The sequence below is a fragment of the Aplysia californica genome, unplaced genomic scaffold (genome assembly GCF_000002075.1).
Source record: "Aplysia californica isolate F4 #8 unplaced genomic scaffold, AplCal3.0 scaffold00072, whole genome shotgun sequence".
NCBI classification, from domain to species: Eukaryota; Metazoa; Mollusca; class Gastropoda; order Aplysiida; family Aplysiidae; genus Aplysia; species Aplysia californica.
In genome coordinates this window covers 1,120,845-1,148,779 of record NW_004797342.1, presented here as the reverse complement: position 1 = coordinate 1,148,779, position 27,935 = coordinate 1,120,845, and the positions used below count along the sequence as shown (strand labels likewise).

At 39.0% G+C, this 27,935-nt stretch overlaps 1 protein-coding gene across 7 annotated transcripts; it reads left to right on the top strand.

Annotated features, from left to right (window-relative positions):
* The first annotated feature begins 1,888 nt into the window (after positions 1-1,888).
* On the top strand, positions 1,889-24,955 carry LOC101849828 (aklaviketone reductase DauE). Of its 7 annotated transcripts, none has more exons than XM_013080048.2 (10): positions 1,889-2,287; positions 6,289-6,382; positions 7,306-7,445; positions 8,760-8,852; positions 12,700-12,841; positions 14,508-14,548; positions 15,515-15,587; positions 19,053-19,089; positions 21,061-21,124; positions 22,362-24,955. In XM_013080048.2, exons 2-10 carry the CDS (start codon positions 6,337-6,339, stop codon positions 22,560-22,562), a joined length of 837 nt encoding a protein of 278 aa, XP_012935502.1. In that variant the 5' UTR covers positions 1,889-2,287; positions 6,289-6,336; the 3' UTR covers positions 22,563-24,955. The 7 variants fall into 7 exon arrangements, with proteins under 7 accessions (XP_012935502.1, XP_035824541.1, XP_012935504.1 ...); XM_035968648.1 differs by lacking the exon at positions 1,889-2,287 and adding an exon at positions 3,334-3,429; XM_013080050.2 differs by lacking the exon at positions 1,889-2,287 and adding an exon at positions 3,551-3,800.
* The last annotated feature ends 2,980 nt before the right edge of the window (positions 24,956-27,935 follow it).

Below are 27,935 nucleotides of genomic sequence, written 5' to 3'. Positions count from 1 at the left end.
GCGCACTGCACACACACACAAATATCGCATAAGTTGTAAATTTAATCCGCTATAACGTATTACATGTATTTGTAATACAATAAATGTATGTATGTTTAAATATTATCTCTCTATAATGAGTACAGGCAAATCATTTTCTTTAATCGTTTTTACTTTTGAAATATTTCAATAACGTTTGGATTGGCCTGTAATTAAGCTATAATCGATAAATAATATATAGGGCCTACACACACAAACACACACATACAGAGAGAGAGAGAGAGAGAGAGAGAGAGAGAGAGAGAGAGAGAGAGAGAGAGAGAGAGAGAGAGCATCGTTTGTTGTTTAATTAAAGTTTAAAGCTCATATTATGTTTTGTTACCATATGTGAATTCATATAATGAGGATAGATATCTAAATCTAGACCACCTTATGATCGGAGTCATGGCGATAAAAAAAGTCCCAAAAGAACAGAGACAGCTAGGCTAGACTTTCTAGCTCCTGTCTGTCCCACCACGTCGAATTAGGTATAGGCTACTTAAGGCTACATATAAGAGCCAGCAGCGAATTGGCTTTCTGATACCAATTTTTCTGAGCTGGGAGGGAGCGCACTGAAAAGGAAGATCAAGTCTAGGCCTGGGAGCAGAGACCGCAGAGTCGCAGAGGTCTAATAATAACTAATAATCATTGCCATGCCAAGGAGAAGGCAGAGACCAGAGCTTTGTAAACTCCTTGGCAGAGACCAACATATTATTATAGTAGTGTGCCAAAGAAGGGTCAATGACCTGTTTGATCCAGGCCAAGGCCAGGGCCGGAGGAACTGAATAGGAAATAACTGTAATCAAAGTTTTTATTTGTTTGTGTGTTTGTTTGTTGCTGTTTTTTGTTGTTTTTATTTTGTTTTTAAGTCAGAGCGCAGCGTCCAACAAATCATCAATTAAATTGACGTGAGATCAGATAAAAATAAAAAGACAGAAATTAGTCTGTTGGGCGACAGGCTGGTTCCAGTTTGCGCAGTTTGCGGCGGTTTTTAACTCGGGCACCGAGTGACATCTTTTAAAAATCTTAATCATTTCATTTATTTATTCATAGTTTTGGCGTCTGGCCACCTCTATTCTCACCCGGAGTGAGAATAGTGCAGGCGAGTCTTGTGGCTATTCTCACCCGGCGCGCGTTCACCAAATTTTGCGTTCACCCTAAACCACAGAATTCTACACTGTGATAACAGAAAAATTGTAGAATTATGTGCCGTGAACAAACGTTCCATTACAACTGTAGCCTACTAAAAGCGTACAATTTTGTCTGTGGGCAGTGGAGAGAGAGAGAGAAAGAGAGAGAGGAGTAGCGCGAGAATTTCCGGGCAAAACAAAATGGCGACCCGCGTAGTTCGGCTCGATTCGAAAAGTTAAATATCGTAGCATCTTTGTAGACAACCAAATTAATTTACTTTTGTGTTTTAACATCATTTTTAAACTTTGTTTTGGTCAATTTGATCGTCCACACCGATAGACAGTATTCAGAAAGAGACAGAGAGAGAGAGAGAAGAGGGGAGGAGTTGATCTTGCGAGAACTTCCGGCGGGTGAGAATAGCCACTTTCTTTGGGAAAATCTCAATACTAAGGTATGCATTAAAATTAAACCAATGAGGTAGGTCTACACATTTTCCCCATAGCCTGATTTACTGATTTAATGTCGTGCATGTTCATGTTTGTTTTATCCCATGAACGAGCGTCCAATAAAGTAACCAGGGTTTTGGATTTCAGCTGGTGTTGTGACTCGCATTAACTTCAAAATTACTTAAACGCAGTGGCTACGTTCACGGCGCCCTGAACGTAGCCTGCAGACTACGTTCACGGCGCCGTGAATATAGTTTGCGGTAGATGTTGAGGCTACGTTCACGGCACTCAAGCTTCGTTTAGATGGACCGTCCACTGCCGGTTTAAGTCAGCCGGTTTTAGTCAATCACAGGCTTAAAATTAAAAGACAAGACAACGCGATTTGGTTTGCGCAGCTTGGTGCAGCAAAGTTGGTTTATTAGTGAGCTGTCTCTGAAAATCGTATTTTTCATATTTCGTGATGTACACAAAAATATAAAATTTTAAGCATTCAATTTCCTGAAATACCATCCTATTGCAATGAGTTTGGTATCAAAATGCTCAGAATGACAAGTTTTTATAATATGTGGATTGATTTTTCACTTAAATCCAATATGAAAATTCAGTGTTTTATAATATATATGACTTTCCTTTGGTGAGCTTACCTGTTTTGTTCCGTGTATATTCCTCTGGATTGAGCGATCTAACGCCAGGTTTGTATGGTTTCTTCTTTTTACTTCAGACATGTGCCTCAACGAACATTGAATATGTATATATGTATGAAATAAAGCAAGTATGTTGAGAAATCGAAGTGACACCAAATTAAAGAAGCTGGAAAGTTGTTTTTGTTATATCTACACAAACACCTCAGTTTTTTTTTCTTTTCACCTTGCCCTCTGCATTCCCTGTCCAATACTGAAGAACATGGGTCTGCGACTCTCTCTCACACATTTTATTCTCCCCCACCCCCTTTACCAACATTCTCTCTCTCTCTCTCTCTCTCTCTCTCTCTCTCTCTCTCTCTCTCTCTCTCACCTCCCTCCTTTTCCCCCAACAACAAAAAAAACTGATTAAAAAACAACACATCAGAACAATAACTAGAAAGAAAAAAATACACACTAACAAAATAAAACACCACAAAGAGGGAAAAATAAAAGTAACTAACGTATTCAACAAATCAACGTGGTGACAACAAGTGAGAAAGACAAAGTGAAGCTATGTGAACTTTCTTTCAAAAGTAAAGAGGTTCGGTTTCTTTCATTTTTTTAAATTTTTAAATTTGACTTTTATTCCCCGATTCGGGGACCAAAAAATGCCCAAAAATCGAGCCACAATTGATTGGTCGCGGCCGCGACAAACGCAGATGCTAGTTCTATGTGTCGTTATCAATAACTCTCCGTAGATCTAGATCTAGATCTAGACAGCACCCGAGTGAACACAACACATTCATTAGGTTTAAGAGCAGCACCCTTCATAGGCAACACGTCATATATGTAGCGAAAAACTGCTTGGAACTGTAGCATTTCTTTATACAAATATTTACTGCGGACATTTTTTGGACCGATTGAACCATATTGTATACAAACAATCTTTGGTAGGCCTATACTATAATTATAGATCTATATAATATCCGAAATTTGCGGGAAAGGATGTGATTTCAGAGTGTTCGGAGAAATAGTGCCCAGCTTTACTTTCCCGAACGTTCGGAGAAATAGTGCCTAGCTTTATTTTCCCGAACGTTCGGAGAAATAGTGCCTAGCTTTATTTTCCCGAACGTTCGGAGAAATAGTGCCGGCCTTATTATAATGTATCACTTAGTAGTGTGTCTTTCTGTCTGTCTTCACGAGTTCTTACAGTGAGTATTGTCAGAGCTGCTGATGTGTATAAGTAGAGTATGAACAGGCGGGAGAGAGGGGGAAACAAAGGGGGGGGGGGGGGGATTATTGAGGGGAAAATCTATTAGCACTGTGTATTAGTGTCCGCCAGATGTTCACTGACTGACGTCATATTAGTTTGCTGTGGCTGTCCAGTCATTTGATCCCAGCGATGGCGCATGACCGTATGCAGATATGAGCGCCGTCCGTAAAACCTCTACTAAAACAAACGATCCCAACGATGGTTATAGTGCCGCAATTTGTCTAACAAGTTGTCATGACTTGTTGACATCATTTTAAATTACCTGACAAATGATGACACTGCGAATGATGAGGGCAAATATATCAAAAGGTAAGGTAACAATATTAACAAAACTATATTAACAATTGAGCACAAATTTTAAATAATGCTTAAACCAAAGCATGCAGGATAATCGCGTTGTCTTGTCTTTTAATTTTAAGCCTGTGATTGACTAAAACCGGCTGACTTAAACCGGCAGTGGACGGTCCATCTAAACGAAGCTTGAGTGCCGTGAACGTAGCCTCAACATCTACCGCAAACTACATTCACGGCGCCGTGAACGTAGTCTGCAGGCTACGTTAACGGCGCCGTGAACGTAGTCTGCAGGATACGTTCACGGCGCCGTGAACGTAGCCACTGCGTTACTTAAAACCACCGGGTTTTCCGATTGGAAAAAAATCCATGAAAGCTAGATTTCTACGTAAGTAAACTATGCTTTAGTTTTCACCCTAAAATAAACCGCAATTAATATTTTTCTAGTTTTTTTAATCTGTAGCTAGGCTGGCGTTTTTAGTTTTAGTCACAAATTTCAGTAATCTACTGATGATTGCCAATGTAAAACATGATGGGCAAATATGATGGGACTGACTTGACTATAATTATATTATGTCGGTTGAGGCTCAAGAAGAGCCTATTCAATTAACTTTTAAATGACTGACTATCTTATTACATGCAGGCTAGACGAATCAGTCTTGGCAAGTGACCGATTGTAGTTCGTCGGGAGATCCTTCCAGTATTCATTCAAATGTCTCTTGAATGTGTCCACCGTTGGAGCTGACAACACTGACTCAGGGAGATGAATTGTTCCAAATAACATTCAATCGATTTTCAAAGAAGTTCGCCCTCACACAATGCTTCTTTTTTGCTTCTGGAGCTTCTCGTTCAGTTGCCATGGAGTTGTGTGGTTGTTGCTTTGTAAAAGCTGGTCTTTTGGTGATGTCTTAGATATATGTGTATGTTTCGATCATATCACCATGTAGCCTTCGATGTTCCAGGGATGGATCCGAAGCTTTTTAAAATACTTTTTTCAGTCTTTCAGAATAAGTGTTTTCTTTGAGGTGACTCCAGCATTTTGGTGCCCCGCCTTTGAACTTGCTCGATTTCACTACATAGTCCTTTTTCAAAGGGTTGCCAAACACAGTGTAAACTCTAAAAACGGCCTTGCTAAACTCTTGTAGAGCAAAACAAACGTATTCTCAGAAAAGTAGAATCTAATCAAATGATCGCCTGATAAACAGCTTTTGATGTTATCTGGGCTACGTGCTCTTGAAGGTTAGTTTATCATCAACCACTACTCGTCCTAAGTCTTTCTCTCTCTTTGTTTATATATAGTCAGTGTGTCTTGATTGATCCGAGGTGCTACCATCCACTGTTTCGTCCATAACGTATTCAGATTCTTAACTTAGGCCATCTGTCTACCGTATCATGATATATTCAGATATGCAATGTTGTAATGATATATATTTATATGATATTACCAGTGGCGGTGGGTAGTGAAGGGCTTACGGGCTTGAGCCCATACCCCCTCCCCAACCACCACCCCAACTCTATCCTAAAATAAATGAAAGTTTCTCCATAATGAAAATTAGCAGTTGAAACCGTTATGACCTCACGGAATGAACACAGAGTGATCAACCTGGCGGCTTGCTCGCTTCCAATCACTGTTGTCCCCGCTTACAAAGTTATAGTAACCCAGCAGCCAATCAAATGTCTTTAGGGCTCAGCCAACAGGAGCCCTTTTCCCACAGTCCGTCCATAATGAAACTCTTCTTGTAAAAAGGTAGAAGACTGGGAAAAAATAACAATGTACCGCGGGCTCACGCTCTCCTAGCCCTGACTAGGGGGTGAAAGTTTACGACACACTTTCCCCCACAGACACAGATACCTCTATGCGCTCATTGGTTCTTTGTTGGGTGCGTTCAACTTTCTCGACTACACGGCCTAATCCAGCTCATAGAAGTATTATGTTTGAAGTGCTGTGTGTGCATGTTTGTGTTTGTGCTGCTGAGATTTAACAGTTATAACTTTTTCATCACACGAAAACTAATTAGAGGAAATTTGGAGGTGAATCGGCTTCGTCCCCACCATCAACAAGAATTTAACTAAGGACAAAGAGATTGAAAACAAAAGCAACTCTTCTCGTTTGAATGGTTCTCAAACTGCCGTGGCTCACCGTGAGTATAGAAAAATCATCACTGTTTAATTCTTATTGCTTTCTATTTGGTGGTAAAAAACTGGAAGAAACCTAAGCCCCACCCAAATTTTGGTCCACCCACCGCCACTGGATATTACCTCATCACAACTCACCAGGTAAAAGAGCTGTTCCATTTTGAGCTTACCACATGTGGATTATCATGGGCTCTGCCGACTTCTCAACTTTTCCTTTTTTGCTTTGTGTTGTTAAAAATACCACATCATTACAGATACATTATTATATATTTTGTATGGTGAGCCAACACTGAAATGAAGAAATATGTTTATAATTGGCTTGCATGTAAACTTTGTCTTACTTCCTGTGTACTTTGATTTTCTGTTTCAGGTGTGCAGGAAGATAAAAGGAATTATAACTTATAACTCAACATATCCTATGATGGATCGCCTCAGTCTTCTGGATCGTGTTGCTGTGATTACAGGTTCAGATAATTGTTTTGTCAAGATTACCTTTAAAACATTATTCTGATTAATAACAGTGAAATCAGTCCAATCTTTCAAAATTTATTTTGAAATAAAGTCGAAGCAGGCAACAGGGGGGCTCTCGTGGTCTAGAGGTTAAGGTGTTGGCCTCTCATTCAAAGGTCCCGGGTTCGAATCCGGGTAGCGACCAAAAAATTTTCGTCTCTAAAATTGTTTCCTTTCACCTCCTTTCCTGCTCTCTAGCAATGTTCTCTTGTCTGCTTTCATTTCCACTTTCTGCCCCCACCCCCTCACCTCCTTTGCCCCCTTGTCTGGGCTCCTGACTCTTTCTGCAACCTTTCTACTGCTACTCCTTGGCTCCTCCTTACTGCTGTCTTTCTGCCACACCCCTGATCTTCTGGTAGGAAAGATCTACACCTAACCTTCCCAGACATGGGCGAAAAATCTCGGAGGGCCCGTGTGCAACTTGCACACGTTAAAGATCCCTTGGTGGTCTAAAATCGATAAGAGTAGATTTCGGCCGCCACCCGAGCAAAATTCCAAATTTCCTACCAACTGAAAATATTAGGTGTGTCCCGCGCCCTCATATGACCTTATGCAGTTGCGAGCGCCGTAAAACACTTTACAAAAACAAACAAAGCAGGTAACAGTGTTGTCCTTTTATACCTTTATAATGAAATGACATGAATTTACAGGTGATCAGGTGCACACATGAAAGAGATGTTTCATATTTTCTCCTCATAATTTCATTGAGACTGTGCTGTTGTGGAAATAATTCCTCAATTTCATTGATTTACTTCGTAAATATTTCTTTGATATTAATTATTACCCTATTCTGCAGCCAAAATTGATTTTTGTAACATTATTTGTGCATACTATGACTTAACTTGCTCCTAAAATGCTTTTCTCTTCTTTTCTTCAGGAAGTAGTTCAGGAATTGGAGAAGCCACTGCTAGACTTTTCTCAAAGCGAGGTGCAAAAATTACAATTCATGGACGCAGTGAAGAGAAGCTGGAAGAAGTGAAGCTAATGCTTTTGCAGAATGGATCTACGTCAGAAGAGGTCAGCTTTGATAGTGCAGTCTAGCAGGCACATATAGTGAAATTGGTGGGATATTGAAATCTCTTCAATGTATATATATATGTATTTTGCTATGTAGGCCTACATGTTTTGAATTTAAAAAATATGGGCACCAGTTTAGTTCAAGGTGTACCGCTCTGCGGCGGCTGCCGTAAGTCCCACTCGATCAGCCATAGTCTACTGCGATCTAGGTGGATAAGTGTATTTCAGTGTAAGTCCCTTCTGATTCGCCACAGTAAAGACAGTGCTGAGGGCATTAAATTAGATCAAGTCTGATTGGTGTTTACAATTCAGGTGTGAGGGTGGGTGGATTGCTTCGTTTTGCAGTGTCGTTAATATCAAAGAATCTTGCCGAGGTAAAGATTATGATATTGACAAGTAAGTCCCGACAGTATAATGATGAGACATAAGTATTTTCAAGAAGTCAAGGCCCCATGCCCCCACCCTCAACCTCCCACTTCCCCTTCCCCCAACCTCTGGCTTCTCTCCCCCCACTGCCTTGGACTGTCCCCGTCGTTTTATTCAAGAAAAATTCTGAAATTATGCAAACTGAGCCCAAAAATGTGAAATTATGCGATTCTGGTAATTTTAACAAAGAATGATAAAGGAAAATAATATCAGAAATTATGCAAAAAATTATCAAATTTTGCAAAATTATGCGGGGTGCATATAATCACGAGGACAGCTTGGAAAAACAGCCAAAGGCATACGATAACTCATGAACTTAACTCAAAGAGCAAAGGAACATGTAAGACAATGTGTATTTTATCTCAAAGGCCAGGATATTTTTCAGAATAGCTTGTAGAATGCCAATTATAATGGTGTATTCTTTGTTACATATTGATTTTTGTGATCATGAAATTCGAGTCACAAGTTGTTTTGGTGTATCTCAAAACAAAAAATACAAATTGTGTCAGACACAGATATTTTAACAACAAAAGTTGTACTTGTGAATGTTTTGCACCCCACCAAAGCAATTTAGATCACAGATGTTTCATGAATAGTGTAGAAAAGTGAAATTGACTGTTAATCCGTTTTATCTGTTGTACTCTAAGGTTCAAATTGTTAATTTAATGTGAATAAATGCAGTCTGAAATGCACACCATCGTTTATGGTGTTGTGATAGTACATGTATGAGTTTCTGGTATACCACAATATTGAACATGTTCATGCACATGTATTTTTTGTAAATTACTTCTTCTTCTTCTTCTTTTTCTCCTCCTCCTCCTCCTCCTCCTCCTTCTTCTTTTTTTTGGGATATGTAATCAATTTTGATAGCTCCCTTTTCTTCAGTAGGTGCACACAGTGACAGGTGATATTACAGACCCTGCTGTTCGTGAAAAAATGGTGGAAGAGACTGTTCAAAAGTTTGGCTGCATAGATATTTTGGTGAGGATGACTGATACATTTTCTTTTTACACATGCTGGTCAATTGATACACTGCATATTTCTTCAGATAGAGTTAATCAGAAATTGGAATTTTGATATCTGGAAAAAAAATGGTTTGCTTTTGTTATCATAAGTGAGTATATGTTTATAAATTATATAGAATATCTTCTGCTTCTTCTATGATGGACTTATTTTCTAGGGAAATCTTTTCTTTACTCTGCCAGTCTGGAGACACAGCTGTGACCATTCTGACTGAATCAAAGATAGTACATAACAAGATGGGCCACTTCTCTCTTTGAGCCAATTAAAAAAGTGTCCTCAAAATTTGGTGGCGCCCTCTTCACAAAAGCGCACTCTTTGCGAACAGAGTTACCCTACTTGAGTTTTAAAAAATCAAAGTGAAACTAGCAAGTTTTGGGATAAATTTCGGAAGAACGCTTTTTTAAAATGGTTACGCTGACAAAAAACCTCTTCCGGAGGAAAGGGTGATGGTTTTCTTCATTTAATTTGACTTTAGAATGAAAGACGAGAGGTCATTAAAATAAAATAAAAATAAAACTCCGCACTGAACGTACCCGAACTGCTGATGAACAGCAGTCGATCTGCGCACGCAAGGAGGTGCTATTCCTATTCTTCTTCTGGAAAAACGAAAGAGAGCTTCAAAACAGACTGCAGCGCCATCTGAAGCAAAGAGCATACTTCCTGCGGACACTTTTTTGGCTGAGTGGCCCATCTTGTTATTTACTATCTTTGACTGAATTAATCAACTTTACCATTTTTATGTTGCTGTTGAAGTTAAATTCTCTTCCCGCCCGACACTATAAAAATATGTAGGTCATTTTGAAGTTGGAGTGCTTGCTTCTCCCATTAGAACATTGGGCTTTGATGCTGGAATGGCAAGAGGAACTGTAATTCAGGTCCCACTTCTTTATGGTCTGAAAATTTGATGTGGCTGATCAAGTTCTTCACTAGTTATATCACATTAGTATAAGTGCTGAAAGTATATCGAGAGCATTATATATATATATATATATATATATTATATATTATATATATATATTTATATATTAGGCTTCACCGGTTGACCTCTTTTAATGCACCCTTCCTTCATATTAGGGTATCTTTTCAGGTTGCACTTATATTTTTTCACCCTTTTGTTCATGTGTCTTTTCTAAAATCTAACAACGTATTTTGTTGCCAATTATTATTCTAAAGAAAGAGTTAAAAACAAGTTTAATGCTGTGGGAACCATCTGGAGTTTACCTTACTATTCTATGAACTGTTTTGTGTATAAGCATGCTGTGACAACAAACTGTTGTGTATTTAGTGTATCCCCATCTGGCCCCCCCAGGAAATCGCGGTCTTGTGGCCGCAAGTGCAGCGCGTTTTTCGTCGTGTTCCGCAATAAACCCGCAATTTTTTGCAATTTTCGTAATTTCTTGCAATTTTGGGCAAAAAAACATCAACGCTTTAATTTTAACAGAATTTTTAATACTAAATGGTGCGAGTAAAGAATCCATAGGCCTACGTATGGTTTCGGCCCAGCTCTAGCCTACTGGGCGTACTCTAAAAGCTATAACCGGAACTTCAGGCTGGAATAAATTATACAACACAAACTGAGACCAAAGATACTACACCTATAGATCTAATGTGTGTAAGCGTGCGCGTGTGCTAGAAAGTAGGTGTGTGCGTGTGTGTGCACGTGTAAAGTGTACGTGTGTGTGTGTGTGTGTGCGCGCCGCCCGTGAACATTGTTCGTAATCATACATGATGCATGTATCTACATGACATACACGGCGGTAATCGGGCACCTAGTCTCAGTATCTACGTACACGGTAAACGGAATGAAAATAAATCAATATTTGTCCTGTGTTGTCACTTGTTTTAAAAAAAAGAAAGTCATACATGTGCAAGCGTCTTGTCGGGCCCGCCATCGTGACCGGTCAGTGGACCTGGGCTTTCGCATCACATTGTGAGTACCGGTTGGGGGTCACCAAAGTTCATTCAAAGTTTGTGCGCTGCGAAGTATAGATCTAGGGCTCCGGAATTGGGGGATTATTGATTTTTTTTTTAAAGTTTAAGGTACAGTCGGGAGAGGGCTAGGGTTGAAGGCAACACCGGATGACAAAAACTGAACTTGGAGTTCTGAACTGCCTGGTTACCGTGTAAGTGACACCGGTTGCCGGTTACTGTGTACATAGACACTGAGGCTAGGTGCCCGGTTACCGTGTACGTAGACTCTCCGTTATATGCAAAATGCCTTATGCTGCGTTCACACGGGAGTGGGCGATATAGAAATGATCTACATTATTATTACTACTGTTTATAAATTGAAAAAAAAATGTTCTGTATTTTACGATTTGACTTAGTGTTAAAACAATACCCTACTGGTTTTTAAAAAGAAAATATCTGAAATAGATCCAAACACAGATTACCTGTGTATCGAAGGTTTCAAGAAAAAAATAGAACAGGATCTGAATTGATTGGAGCATAAGCTAATTTTGCATTTAGAGGTTGTTTCCAAAGTCTCCCATAAAATTTTTTGTTTTGATAGACTCAACCTCATACTACACTTTTAGATCTTTGCAAGAACCAAGTACCCGGTATAACTAAATTTGGTCAAATTTTATGCCTTTATTTAAAAGTTATTACGAAAACAGAGGGTTCCGTTTTGCGTCACGCGGTATTATATTCTATTTGGTCGATAACTTTATTGTTAACGTACCCGAGTGTTGTTACTAGTAAATCTTGTTAATAAAATTTGTATTGTGGGTCATGATTTTTTAAAAGGCCATTCTGCTTTTATGCTACCGGTACTCAAATTGTTATGTTTTTTAAACTAAAAATGTTAAGCCCGTACTAATGCACCAGGGATGGGAAGGTTGCAATTTTTAGGCAGTTTACCTTGGAATTTTTTGCAATTTTTCTATTTCAAAAATGCAATTTTCCGCGGGGCCAGATCCCCATTACATCCTCGTGATTGCCGGCTCAGAAAGATAATGAATTTCACGCATTCATGCATGTGCATTTGTTATGTTCTACTTTTCATTTTCTGGCAGTGAATCGAGCATTTAGACACTCTCTATCATATTATTGTTGCAGAGAGTGTCAAAGACTGTCAGTCTATATTATTATATTAAAAGGTTTCACTTTTCTGAGTATTTTTGGACTTTTTAAAATATAACCTGAATGACTTATTTGTGTCATAGTTTTTTTTCCACTCCACTTCCCTGAATTTTAAATATATTTATTCTCATTTGATATTGGGTAAGTTCTGTCATTTCTTCATCTTAATGGATACTTTAAATGTGAGGCTTTATGGTGAAATCAGGCGCTCGTTGAAATATGATTTTGAAGAAACCAAGATTTTCCCATCCGTTTGGCAATTTTTATCAAAACGTTGTTTTTCAGCTCAATACCTTTTATGTCCAGTTATAAACACATTAAATATTACTGTGCAGATTTTACTGAAAACATGGAATAAAGTCACCCAAAAATGTAAATTTGTAGTTTCCAAGTATTCTCAGGCTTTGGAAGTTACCAAACATATAATAACGGTCATTTTCTCGCTAATTTTACTTCTGAAATCAGATGACCCCCACTTTCTTCAATCGCAAATATCTCAACTTCTATTCAAGATAGATCAGTATGTTTTAAACTGAAAGCTAGACAAATGAACAAGCTTTACGATGATACCTATAAAGTCACATGACCAAAAAGTGACGAGCGCCTGATTCCACTCCGTGGTGACCCAAATATCATTGATGTGTAGACTTATAACTTAGTGCATTTTGAGGAGATCTATGCTGCTATTGTTGTGTACAGCAAGATTGTTTCTTTTCTTAAGGTTAACAATGCAGGTGGAGGTGGCCAGGCAGGCTTCCTTCGTGATGTCACCGAAGACCAAATGGACTTTGCTTTTAATGTGTATCTGAAAGCACCAGTTCTTCTATCAAAATTATGCTTACCATATTTGGTCAAACGTAAAGGTAATTCATATTTTGTGTTTTCTATGAAACTGTAAGTATCTAAATACTTCTTAATAGTCTATTTGAATTTAATTTTTAATTATTACATCCATGAAACAAATTTAACACTGTGAAAAGGGAAACAAGTGGAAGACAAAAAATGCATTTTCATTTGTTTTTTTAAACTACAGTGGAGTCCACTTACAACTAGTCCTGAAATAACGAGAGGTCTGTTATAAAAATACTATTCTAAAACCCTGTTTTTCTCTCTTCTTTATCTTTGTAAATAAAATGCTGCTATAGCGCAATCAGGAAAACACGGCGTCCGTTATTGCGGAATATATAAAAATTGCTGCTGCTGTGCACAGCACATAGGCCAATTATACATATTATGCAAAACCTCGCCAGTTGAGAAACTTGTTGGTGATCTAACGAAACATAGAATGGGAGAGCCCACGTGTGCCAACAATGAAGGCTGGAGCGATTGAGTGGGGAGGGTGTGGCATGCGCAGACAAGCAGAGCGCATCGCTTGATAGGCCAGCCTAGTCTAGATTTTCTTTGCCTACCATGCCTCTCACTTCTCCAGTGAGGGGATGGTGAAGTCACAGTGCTGTGATGGATGGAGCGAATGTGTGATGTGGGCAGGGTGAGGTGTGCACCCAATGTGCACATGCAGACGGAACGCACCACAGGGTATGGTGGGGTGGGGGACAACACTATGGGCGAGTTGGCCTAGAGCCCTTTCTGTCTGATCGCCAACACCGAGCTGTCAACAGGGATAGCGCTATAGAAAGAAAGACACCTGATTCAATTTTTGATCAAGTAAGACCTGGAGGTCATGTTGAACAAAATCATCGTCAAGGGAGATAACAAAAAGAAATAAACAACGCCAGACTCATAGATTAGGCCTACTTTAATATTTTCCTTAAATTTATTACTGGATTCCTTATAACGAGAATCCTGCTATAACGGATTATATTTCGCACCAGTCCCCTACCTCTCATTATAACAAGATTCTACTGTATAATGCAAAGTTACTGAAAGCAGTGAAAGCTACTTAATTGTTCAAGAGCACGAGTATCGTTTTTGCACATGTATATATATAATATATGTGTCACGACGCGGTGGAATCAGGCACTCATCAATTTTTGGGCATGTGGAGTTATTGGTATCGTCTGAAAACTTGTTTATTTTGTTTTGTTTTCAATCACAAAAATAAGCATCTATCTTGAATAGAAGTCAAGATATTTGCGATTAGAGGTGAGGTCGCCTGGTTTCAGTGGTGAAATTAGTGAGATGATGACCGCCGAAGTTTGGCAACTCCAATACATGTAGCTGAAGAGTCATTGAAAACCGAAAAATGACATATTTGGTGCCTCTAATTAAGGTTTTTCAGGTAAATTCATATGGAAATATATTTTTGTGTGGACACAAAAAGATTCGAGCTAAAAAAAACAAAATTTGACAAAAATCCCCCAACTGGTGGAGAAATGCCCTTTTCTCTGATTTCGTTAGAACTTAGTTTGACAAGCGCCTGATTTCACCTCGATGTCTCACATATGTTTGTAATGGATGAGCCACAATCTGTTTCATGTGTTGAAACTAGTGCTTTTAGAGTTTAGAGCAAAATAAATAGCTTTAATTTCTGTTGTAAAATCTCTTTTGCTTTCTTTTTTCCTTTTGCAGGAAATATAATCAATGTCTCTGGAATCACAGCAACAGAAGTGGTAATAAATGTTCACACTTTCTGAATCTTTTATTGTTGACTTGGGAATCTGTTTTGAAAGTTAACGATCAGTCTTTTCAGGAGATTTGTTTTTCTGTAGGGCCTACTTTGCTAATGTATAATTAAGAGAAATGACTCGTAAGATTTTTAAATTTTTTTTTCAACTTTATCGAGGCTACTACTACTCTATCCTCCATTTTTAATTAGGTGCCTGGAAATATAGGAATTTGCATGCATTTATGATGTATTGTGTACAGAGTTTGAAGATAATCATCATGGATATAATTGTTTTTCTTTACTTCTGTAGTTCATAATAATGAATACAATTACTAGCTTAAAATATTTCCTTACTGTTCTGTCTATGCACCGAGATCTCTACATTTGTGGGATGGAATAATATTTGTACAAATTTTTTGTTCTTTGATGCTGTTATGTCAGTTTCTTTTTGTTTTTTTTATCATTGCTGCATGAAAAATGCCCCCTGTCAGTAAATCTTCTTTACTATCTTTGTATGTCTTTTTTGTCGTTTGAGCATGCATCACGTATGGTCACTTTTAAGCACAAGGGGGCTATCCCAAAAAATGCTGTTTTGAGAGGCTGTCCCAAAAAATGCTGTTTTGAGAAAATCGAAGGTTAAGTTTTTGCCCCTTGTTCAATTTCTTTAAAAGACAAGAAGAGTTTTCTCTGTCACCAAACAAATATACACACCAATGAAACCAAACTTCTCCTACCATAGGTTGGGCAATGCCCACTTTTTGTGTCGGTCAAGATTTCTGGGTTAGCCCGCTTAAGTCCTTAAAAGCGACCATATATTTAATTGCACACAATACATCCGGAAGGTATCTGTATGGGCTGTAGTACTGGAATGAGTTATTGTACAGATGCCCTTCCTTTATTGTACACTCAAGCATGCTCACTGATTATGATACTTTATGTCTATTTTCTTTTTTTTTCCTCTGTATCACAGTGGCCAGGTGCTTTTCCCTACAATAGCTTTGCAAAAGCTGGCCTAGATAACTTCACCAAATTTGCTGCTGCAGGTGAGCTGAAAACCTATGTTACCAAGAGTTTATTTCCCCTTTTTCAAATTAGCTGAGACATAGTTGTTGTTTTTTTAATGGGTGCTCTTACAATGTCTGATCAGCTCTGGTGCAAGGCACCCCATTACTTTCACAAAACCAAAAATTGAAGGAGATACCAGTCCTCAGCTTGATTGTTTTGGGGACCATGTGATACTAGTCACAGCATAATTCTAGCAACAGGGAGACATATTTGTAGATGGTTACTATATCGATGTGGATACTGATTACCAATTGGTGAACTCGATATTGCTCGATAAAAGTTGCCCCTGAATATAGCAAAAGTCTATAAATGTAATTTGTAAAAGCAATTTTAGAATAACTTGTGTCTTTGATTATATCGATTCAAGCACTCGTATCATATGACGACAAGCATTTAATCAACTGAAGGGAAAAATGTTTGTCTTTAACTTACATCGGAGCGTAACATTTTGTTTTTATTTCAATTTAATATGGATGATAGATAATTATATTTTTCTGTTTGAAGAAAATCCATATGGAAATGATGTGATCTTGTATTGGTTGGGGGTTTTTGGGGGGGTCAGAAAGTGAAATTGGCATGAAAAACAATCCTGGTTTCATCAATGGAAGATGTTACGGGACTGGACTAGCGCAACCCACTGGAGGACTGTGCAGTCCTCTAGCAGTGCTTATAGGTCTACTCAGGGACTGTGCAGTCCCCTAGTGTTTCGCACTGGGGGACTGCAAAGAAACAACCTTTGCCCTTTGGGTCGAGGTCAACAAGCCATCATCACCTATTACCTCCCATAGTAATATGTCTATCTGGTTGTATGCTACGATTTCAGTGCGGATATAGTATAAGTAGTAGCAGTAGCTTGCTCTTTTCAAAGCTCCAACACCTTTTCAATCAAAAGTTTAAAAAATATGAGATTTTTTCTGGAAATGTGTGTGTGCCCAAAGAAAGGTACCAAAAGTCGGATTTTGACCATTTTGAGTTAAAGGTTGTATCTTTTTGGAAATTCATTGCTGAACTCATGGGTTTTTGAATTTCTTAGATATCTCGAACAGTTTTTGAGATATTGCCCGTTTTGCGAAGTAGGGTGTAAAAATATAATTTTGAGAAAATGAGCTTTTAAGTTTTAGCAAATGTGAGAACACATACAAACTTTAAAAAAACGATTTTTAAAATACAGTCAAACCTGTGTAAGACGGCCACCCATTGTCAAGGAGAAAAGTGTCCGTACAAGACAGGTGGCCGTCTTAGACAGGACTGATCTAGATAAAGAAAACAAACCATTCCCATCTGAGGTCCCAATCGAAAGTAGCCCCATTATGTTGTCTTTGTTGGTGTTGTTGTTGTTGGTTTGTATTTCGTTTGTAATTTTTATTTTTTCGCTGATTTTGCACAAGGGTGACAATAAAATGAAATGTATCAGACAAGGAAGACCGAGTGCCATGTTAAAACAAACACATGGGTCGCCACCACTCGGAGAACGAGCGACGCTTCTGTCACACATTCATGTTGACGTCCATTGTTACTTTGTTACAGACTGAGTAAACAGTGACCACTCATCTCACTTACGATTTGTGTATGAGTTCTGGGCGGGGCTTATGGGTTATGAGGGATCACACGCTTACCTCACCAGCAGCTGAAAATTGGTAGCTATTGGTCAACATTGGGAGGGGCCTACGCAACATGATCGGTTGGAGGGACTACCTAACAACAACGACAGGTGATTGAATTATGACGGCTCGCCCACGACGCCAGGGGCCAATGCACAATTTATGACAAAACGTAAAGGAGTCACTAAGGTGGCCGTCTAAGACAGGTGTTATTGCTTAGTATGATAGGGGTTGTGTGTTAAAATATGGTGGCCGCGGCCGTGTTGGACAGGTGCCTGTTTTAAACAGTTAAATTATATAGAAAAAACGCAAGGGGGGAAATGGAAAGTGGCCGTTTGTACAGGTGGCCGTCATATAGAGGTGGCCGTCAGGGCAGGTTCGACTGTATATTTATTCATAGAAAATTCATTTCCAATTCATTCTGTTGACATCGATATATATCTTGAATGGAATTCAATGGTAAAACTAGCAGGGGGAAGAGAAAACATGCTTCAACAATAGCTTTTAATACCTCTTAAAAGCAGTTTTCATGATTTGATTTTATTATACCCTTCCCTCAAAATAATTCAAAATAAAACATTTAAAAGTCAAATCATTGAAAACCCTTTGAGCACATTGTAAAAAAATGTTGGATCTATCATTTTTAAAAATAGAAACACATTTTGGTCTAAAATATGATTTTTGTCTTTACCAGCCTGTAGCTCGAAACGGTGTGGGGCGACTTTTGGTACCTTTCTCTAGGCGCATACACATATATATGGCTTATTGGATTTGGGGTAGAAATATGAGAAAATATTAAAGGTAATTGTCGGGGTTGGCAAGTCTGCTAGGCCTATATGTAGGTGGTCTTGTTGTTGTTGCAGATCAGAGAAAACTATAATATGAGATGGTTAGCTCTTTTAACCTGTCAATAATATTAGTCTACCCAGTGTAATATGATTTAAACTAAACAATGAAGATTTGAAAATTGAGAATTTTGATCTAAGTACATCATGTGTATCAATATCAGTAAAAGTATTCAAGGGTATGTACTACTTAAAGTAGAATCCTGGATTCTTCAAATTAAAAAGTATTCTTCAAATCTTTGAAAACAGAATTGAAAAATATTGAGAAATAACATTTTTATAGAGAATAAATCTAAAAACGTGGAAATTTCGATCGGAATCAGCTTTTTACTAATTCCTGTTCAGAGCATTTTGTCATAGAACATTAATAACAATGAGAAAAAAGTCAACAATGCTGGGTTTAGGGTGTGCTAAGAGGATGAACATTCAAGGTTTATTACGACAAACATCTCACTGTCTTTGCAGTCCCCCCAGTGCAGAACGCTAGGGGAGTGCACAGTCCCCTAGTAGATCTAAGCAGCGCTAGGGAACTAACAACTTCCTTCATCAATTGGCCTGGAGGTTGCGCGTTGCTTTGTTTTACAATGTTCAAAAGTCAGGAGACATGAAACATATGCTTATGCCAGCTGACTAGCATTGCAAAATAAGAAAAACATGAACTATAAAGCTGCATTAAAAAGAACAAATTTGCTATTGGATATATACATTTTGTTTTTTGAGCTTTGTTTTCTGTCTCGTTACAGTGTAAAATAAAACCTTGCGTTTGATTTTAAACAGTGCTTCCTTCTGTTAAACATTTTGAAAGCCCCGCCCCCAAATCGCCTACCTCACCCCACCTCACCCTAAAGGACCAGTGAACGTCTGCCTATGCAATGACTGTCAGGTGTGCACTGCCACTCGCCAAGGCATGTTTTTGGTGAATAGAAGAGTAAAGTTAGTCATGTTCAGGCTTGCATTAGGGTCCATTGGGTTAATACAGGACTGCCTTCCTTTTCAGAATTTGGTCAAGCTGGTGTGCGTGTCAATTGTGTCAGGTGAGTTAAAGTTCAGTGTGCTTGCTAATCTTGTGAGGTGTCAAGAAAACTTATGTGTCTTTACACATTGGAATCAGGCGCTTGTCATTTTTGGGGCCTATGGAATTTATTGTTTGTTTAATCTTAAAGCTTGAACATTTGTCTTGCTTTTGATGAAAAAAGTACCCATGTATATTGAATAGAAGTCTAGATATTTGCAGTTGAAAGAGGTGGTTGTATCTCCTGGTTTCAGTGGTAAAATCAGCAAGAAAATGGTTGCCAAAGTAAGCATGTGTGTCTTCCTAAACTACTAATTAATACATTTTGTAAGCTTTGCTTCTCTTTTACGCTAAACGTGTTGAGCCCCCCACCAAAAAAAAATCGATGAGAATTGTCCAACGGATGGAAAAATCTCAGTTTCTTCGATTTCATTGTTTTGATGAGCACCCAATTTCACCACGGGATGCTACACACATTATTTCAATCGAAAGGGTAATAATTGGATACCTAATTTTGCTTTTTGCAGGCCATAGAATATTTTGACTGGGTTGGCTTACAGATATACCCTGTTGTGCTGATTCCGCTGTCTTGCCTTCTTAACTCTCCCCCTTCCACCCCCTATTGAAGAAGAGAAAAAAATCTCTCCGTACATGGCTCAAGTTTCTTCTCTGCACAGAACATGCACACTTAGTTAACCTCCAGGTGGGAAATAATTGTTTTAATAAAAGCCTATTCCACCTTCTGGTTCTTACCTCTTACCAACACTTTTAGAGTTTCCCATTTTTTGGGGGGTAGGCCTACTAAGTTAAGCAACCTGTGAAATGAAGCATATTTTAGTTAGTGAACTATCTGGGTCACTAAATGGGAGTACAAGAATAATAACATGTGTACAAATAGGTCTGACTTAGGATAAAAATATAACTTAATGCCGTGTCCCTTTAAAAAATGAGCCTTTCTTATGTCTTCAATACTAAAAATGACATGACAAGACCTTCGAATCATCAAGGAGGATGATGTTGGCCTACTACAGCCAATTTACCTCTGTTAGAAACAAACACTGTAAACACAGGTGGCAGCTATCCATTGTACCACCTCCTCATACTGTTTTCCTTCTCCTAAATGTTTCCATTCTGATGGGTTGGACTTTTGTTTTCAAATTAATTTTATGTTAGTCCGTTGTTGCTTAGAAATGCTACTTTTCTCGTTTTGACTTTTGCACCAACTGAAGTTATGGCTTGCCTTTCAACAGTCTAAAGTTGATTATGGTGTAATAAGCTCACTAACTATCTAGGCATAGGTATATGGTGCAAACAGCTGCTCATGTGAATGCCAGCTGATGTACTCAAAAGTGGTGTACGTATCATAATGATATATATTGGTCCTGGAAGCAGCTGAACCAAACAACTCCCCCCTCATGTGAAAACCCCTTTATAAATGCCAACCTCATTACTAATTCAGTTTTGTGAAGATCTTAAGAGTTACTGGAATGAAATTGAGAATAACAATATATTTTGATTGGCACAATTTACAATAAAGTAGACCAGCGGTCCCAGAGCGTGGAACGTCTCCTCAGAAACAAACGCGTCACAGTCTCCTCCCCACCCCCTCCCCCTGGCAACTGATTATTATATAACAATGATAAGCTAGTCTTGACGCAGATCTACGTAATGAATTGTGCGCTGGTCTATGGAATCAAAAGTTGCCGAATGCTAGGCTCTACACAGCAACACAACTTTTTAGCAAACAATCGAGATGACACAGGTGTGCATTTGAATGAATTGGTCTTTATTTGCACTACTCATAATAAGCAGGCATTTCAGGCACCACTTGCTACTTCCCTTTATACATTACTTGCGCAGTGCCTGTAATTATCTACACAATTACCCCATGTTTGCTGTAACGAACACTCGGATCCAACGAGATGCTAGGTCATGCCCAGCGACCTCGTTGAATCCGAGTTTCACTGTATTAGATTTAATATTATTGTTTCAGGCCTGGCGTGGTTGTGACTCCGTCTTTCAATGCAGCATTTCCTGACAGTAGTGTTCGTGAGCAAGTATGCTTTTCTCTTCTTTTTACATTCTCTGAAACAAAACTGAATATACTTACATATTGAGCGATCTTATATAATACTGATTATTGCATAAGATTTTTTTAAAAACATAGCTAAGTCTCTGCTCATGTGCTCATAATATCTTATGTTGCTGGTATTGATTTTATTTGTCTTCAGATATTTGACCCCCTCCCCACCAGGGCAGTGCTACTGACTGGAGTCGTCTTAAGGCCATTCCCAAAGGGAGGGGATATTAACATGTTCTTATTCACAATAGAATTGTAAATGGGCTGATTTTTCAATGGCATGCTCGTACTGTGCTGGAACAACAGAAGGGGAACTGTTGCTTTTTCTTTCCTGATCCTTATTATCGTCATTTTCCTCTACTTCTTTTGTATCTTTGTCTCTGTCTTGTGAACTGCTATTTCTGGGGTGCGTTGATAGTGGAAGCAGACTTTATGCTGTTGAAGCTAGGGAGGTGAGCAGAGTTAGCTTGATTCCCTGTTTGGACTTCTCTGTTGACATCCACCCCTTGGCGCTCGTATGACCTTATGCAGTTGCATGTGCTGTAAAACCTTACTAAAACTAAACTAAAGATATTTTAAGCTCAAATATCTATTTATTTAGATAAATATATATATATGTGTGTGTGTGTCTGCATTTGTGTGTGTGTGCGTGTGTGCATGCGCACACACGCCCTGATATGGGACTCCTTAAATCTGAGGCAAAGTGCTTTCCTCGCATTTTAAGATATACCTGAACTAATGGTCTGTGGATAGATATATTGGGTTTTACCTAAGTTTTGGTGACATCTCAAATCCTAGGGTTGCTGGGATTGGAACGACAAACTAAAAGATCTTGTGTGCTAGCAAATAATACACCATGGCAGTTGAAAAGGAAGAAGATTGATTTTTATTAAAGCTGGCACACCTTCAAAAATGCTTGATGTTTTTTCCTGGAAAGTATTAATGTGCCAGTTGAAACATTGTATTGATACCGGTATGCACACAGGGGTGATGGAGGGGTATTTCAGAGGCCCAGCTGGTGGGATCAAGGGTCACTTGTCCAGTCAGCAAGCAGTGGTCTGTGGTATGTGGAGTGAATGACCAACTGTACTACTACCCCTGAATTCCAGTGGGCAAGTGAAAAAGTGAATGATTTCCTCTGACAGCTTTGAATGTATGTTCAATATAACAATTTATAGGCTGGCTGTATCTCTCTACTCATTTATTCCTTTCAGTTTCTCTCTTCTTGTGCAAAAAGAACCCTGCTGGACTTCAATGGAGCACCAGAAGATGTGGCAGAAATTATTGCTTTCTATGCATCTGATGCTGCAAAGTTTCTCACTGGTGACTTTACCTGTGCTGATGGAGGGAGATCCATCAACTGTAATCATGGAGAAACAATGCCACAGCCAAACTATGATGATTTTCTTACATAGCCATTATTCCCATAAAGTATTGCAATTAGCCATAATTTGTTAACAAAGCTATGCTCTTGATTTACGAAGATTGTTTTTTAAGATATTGGTGCTGTCAATGTCATTGAAAATTTTGATAATCTTTTCTTACTTTCAATGAATGATCACTTTTTATTAGCATTCTATCATTGTGAAGATGCAGTTTCATCTCTGACAAAGAAGAGTTGTGAGACCTACACCTGTGTAGATCATGACTATTGTTGAAGAAAAATAAATGTATCTCACTTTTGTCCTCATCCTCTTCATCATAAACAACATCATCATTATTCTCATTTTAAAGCCTCCTCCAATATCATCGTCATCATTTTCTTAATGTCCTTAGTTTGTCACATGAAGTCAAAATTAACCCTTCCCATGGTGTTTAACGCTTGGCTTTGCATTACTTGCTGTACTTCTGTACATGCATCATTGTTGTTGAAACTGTTACAAGGGCATAACAGATTCTTGTTGTGGCCACTTCTTAGGTGCAGTAAACCTCTCATCTAACAAATTTTTCAGGTTCAACCTTTCTATTCGTTGTATTTGAGGTTTTGTAACAATATTGTCGGATAGATGTGATAGCATTTAGGATCGGAAATGCGATGCGGATGTACAAGTAAATTTGTCAGATTGTAACTTTTAGCTCACGACAAATACCAGTTTTATTTTATAACTCACAATGGACTCACCTAGTGAACTGTTGTCTTGTGTCAGACAAGAGGTAACACCATGATTTCTATGGACCTGTGATATAACATTTTAATGAATGATGAGCTGTTGGAGGGGGGGTTGAAATCTTTTTAAAGAACAAATAGCTGCTCAAGAGACTGACCGCAACTGGAGCCCTTACTCTTACTACACTAACAGCTGTGCTTTCTTTGAAAGTGAAAGAAGTACTTCATTTTTCAAAGAGTACCATAGTTTACATGTTGTTTCATTAGTTAGGAATTTTAGTTGTGGGTTTTCTCTTCCTTCTCCTTTTTTCCCTTCATTATGCCTTTAACATGTACTTTAATTCTACTTTTATGTATGATCTTCATCTTGTTTTGCTTGTGACTATTCTAAATTCTTCCCTTTACCCTCTTCGCTACCATGCCCGTAGAATTTATGGGCCTGAACTTTGTAGCGCTGTGCCTATAGCCGGTTTGAATTTACGGGACTGTGACAGTGATTGTTTTGATACCAATTATAAGGGAAGTTACGGCTAAAATCTTGTAATTATTATTGGGGTACCTTCCCCTTATGTTTACCTCCTTTTTCCCCCCATTTGAAAGCGTCAGATTCAGATTTTAGCTCGAACAGAAGATTAGATCTAGATCTAACACGTATCTTGATCTACCACACAAATATAATTTCAGTAAAGACATGTGGGCTTACATGTAAGTATATGGATTGTATAAAGTAGGAAAAGCCTCTTGTCACTTCTTCTTTACCTGCAAACACTCACACATGGTCTCAGTTTATCATTACTCAAATGTGTGTTGTTTTATGTTGTTTGGTGGAGTTGTTTTTGGCATCATGTTACTAACTTCAACTTTTCTCCATCTGTCTCTCAATGAAATTCCCCCAAAATGATGCAATAGGAATGTGGTTCAATAGGCCTATAGAATGTACATGCAGAAGTCCACAAGGAAATACTCGTAAATAAAAGAGTTATAGGATGTAGGATGGGGTCACTCCTGAACAGCCGTGGTTCATGGGATTTCTCGCGGCACAGAGGCCTATCCTATATAATATTTACCTGCGGCATTGAAGGGGTTAATGCCTGCTGCCAATAAAGTTTTATATTTTGATTGTTTGACTAGTTTAAAAGAAAAATAATATATTGTATTTCATGGGCTCTTGAGTCGGTGAAAGAGTACCTCATTTGATAAGGGGAGCTCATTCCTTTTCTTTCCATCAAACTTTTGTCTTTGTCAGTTTACTGGCATTTTTATGATCTACTTGGTTGTTTTCACACTTGACTTTACACAATCCCCCCCACCCCACCCCTGATGTGTAACATTTGACACTGTTAATATCATCATCAAAGAAATCATGCTCAGTTGTGTTTCTTTGATATTTACTTCAGTGTAATGTCCGTGCCATTTGTTCTTCACTCTTACCACTTATCGATCTGCTATGTTCTCAAAATGCCTTCTTAGCAGCAAAGCATATATTCACTTGCACAAAATCGAAGATGCAATTTCCTTGAATGATGATTGTTTATACTTGTGCAAAAGTTTCACTTGGTATGCCATAACATATATATAATAATTATAAACTGTACATTCAGTTTTAAAGAGACTATCCAGTTTACTGCCTACTGCAAGTTGTATATATTTGGACAACATATATCTCCTTGGAATTGAAATTAAAATGCAGACTTCTTCAGACCTGTATTTTTCTTGTTTGCTGTATTCCTCCCAGATTGTAAGTCCTGCAGATGGTGATGAGTTGTCTGGTTTAATGCTCCCATTCCAGTATTTCTTCGTTTCTCATAACGTTAATCATATTATAAATTAATGGCTTCTATGGAATTAGCTTCTTGTCCTTATGCAGCTGCGAGCGCTGTAAAACCTCCACTAAAACTAAAAAGCTTCTTGTGTTATCATGTGCTAATGCTGTTCAGAAGTCAGAAGAATCTGAGATAAAAGCCAAGATCCTTTGTCACAAGCTTAATAAGATTAAGAAGTTATAACTTTTCCGTAAAAATAAATAGGCATTATATGATCAAACCTGTTGTACCACCCCCCCCCCCCTTACCTTATCTTATCTTATCTTTCTATTCGTTGTATTTGAGGTTTCTGTAACAGTAGTATTGCCAGGATCTGGACAATAAAAATGTATCTTATCTTGTACCGCCAGCTCTACTTACTGCTAGGTTTTGCCATGTATGAAAAGGAGCGCCTGTTTAATATAAACATTATATATATATAATTCTTGCATCCTCGCACCATCATCCGCCAACTGTCTTGAGTTGTACTTCCCTTATCAACAAACTAATGTTAATTTTCTCCGCCATACATCCAGCGAACTGACCGTCAGAAGTACATGTACGCCCTTCATGGTGCACGGCACTCACTAGTTGACTGCTTGATTATCTCTCTGAGAGTCTCTCCCACACCACTTCGGCCTGTAGACAAAACATATTGCTTCGCCATAAAAATAATAATTTTATTAGTATTAGCCCAAAGACCCCAAAAGTGGTGGGCACCTCCGTAAAGTTTTATTTTTGTGAGGACTCGCACTCAAGAGTGCATGACAAGTCTGAAGTAGTTGAGGACTGACGGTTACAGGGTTAATTTAAAAAACCCAACAACAACAAAAAACGCACACACTCACAGGGAGAGGCCCGGGAGAGAGAGAGAGAAGGACAGACAGACAGACAGAAACAGAGAGAGATAGAGCGAAGGAGAGAGATATATAGTGAGACAGAGAGATATACAGTGAGACAGAGAGAGAGAGAGAGACTCGGCTCTAATCTAACTTGTACTTGTTAATCACCACAACAAACCCCCACTTTAAACACACCACAATGCAAAAGCATTTTCCTTTACTTTAGGCAGTCGGAGCAATTTAAGAGAGAAACCCACCCGTTAAACCACAAGCCCCGCTATTTTGCCATCTTTATGCTGGTCCCAATAAGGGAAACAATAGGCCTGTAAAAATATAGTCAGTACAGGCATGTTGCTTGAAATACAGTGGGCCAGGACGGTGTCAGCACTCAGACGTAGTCTTTGATCTGTTGAAAAGCTGTCTGTTCAGGAGCACCCCACTGCCTTTGGGTGTCTTTCTTTGTCAGACGGTACAACGATTCCAAGATAGTCGACAGCTTTGGTAGGAATTTGCCCTAGAACTGGATTTGACCTAAGAAAGATCTCAAGCTGGACACGTTGGAAGGTGCTGGCATCTATTTTTGGACCTTTAGAAATACCGTTCTTGGAAAAGTAGTGTCCCTGGTACTCTAAGCAAGGCTTCTTTTCCTCTCAAACATCTATCGTCTGTATCCCCTTTCCTTCTTTTTTGTGTTTGTTACTCTCTTGTAAGACCTTTAATCTTCGGCACTTATTTTATGACCTTATTATGTTGCAGATGCCGTAAAACGCTAACTAAAACAAGACCCCTAGACGCATTGTACTTTTCTCTTCGTCATTGTCACATTGCCTAATCACACAGAACACGCTGCCCCCCCCCCCCTCCCCACAGGGCAGTGCTACTGACTGAAGTGTCTTTAGGCCATTCTTTTTTTTTTTTTTTTTGGGGGGGGGGGGGGGGGGGGGGGGGTGTTTTGCGGCGCTCTCAACTGCATAAGGTCATGAGCGCGCGGGACAGCACGTAATATTTTCAGTTGGTGAGAAATTCTGAATTTTCCCCGGGTGGCGGCCGACCTACTCTTATCAATTTTAGACCACCAATTTAAGGGATCTTTAACGTGAGCAACTTGCACACGGGCCGTCCGAGATTTTTAGGCCTTTCGATCGAAAATGGGGTTATTATATAGATGTTCTTATGTACAGTAGAATTGTAAATGGGCTGATTTATCAATGCTATGCTGGGCTCGTACAACAGTGCCAGAACAAGGGGAATTGCTGCTTTTTCTTTCCTCATCTTGACTATCGTCATTTTTCCTCTACTTATTTTGTATGTTTGTCCCTCTCTTATGAACTGCTATTTCCATAGGTGCCTTGATAGTCGAAGCACTCTTTGTGCTGTTGAGGCTACATATGGGATAAAAACAAACGTGTTTGCTTTCAGTTTCAGGCTTCCGAGTCGGGCGATTGGCCCGATCCAGCTGTAATGGGCACCCTATAACTGGATTCTGCGTGTTAGACTTCTCCGTTGACATCCACCACTTGCTGTTCATATGACCTTATTACATGCAGTTACGAGCGCCGAAAAACCTTACAAAAACAAACAGAACACACGAAACATTCATCAGAACACTGTACTGTCTAGAGAAGTGAGATTAAAGCTCAATGCTAGTGACGTCATGAAACTCCACATGCCGTCATGTGCTCATATGTGAACTAATTTTAGCAGGGATGATAGGTAATGATTGCTTACCAATTGAAGATGGCGGTATAGCGGGGCTGATAGTGAAACGGAGTTTTAATGTTGCTCTCTGCTGGACAGTTCCGACTGTCCTGTGGCAAAGGAAATGATTCATCTGCCATTATTAGATGAAAGACAAAATGACGAGATGGCCATCAGTCTCCTTCCATGTGAGCAACGCTAACCGACGGAGTCTTTAATGTGGGAGAACGGGCTAGATTATCGTGGCACAGCGCCGGTGATGTTGCGGGGCAAACATACAATGTATAGGTCTACAAGCTGTATATAACGCGCGCGCGCGCGCGCACACACACACACACA

Coding starts and splice junctions, on each gene's coding strand:
- LOC101849828 (XM_013080045.2), top strand. CDS start 5,897: ATGGTTCTCAAACTGCCGTGGCTCACC. Junction 6,383..7,305: donor TCGTGTTGCTGTGATTACAG/GTTCAGATAATT, acceptor TCTTTTCTTCAG/GAAGTAGTTCAGGAATTGGA. Junction 12,842..14,507: donor ATATTTGGTCAAACGTAAAG/GTAATTCATATT, acceptor TTCCTTTTGCAG/GAAATATAATCAATGTCTCT.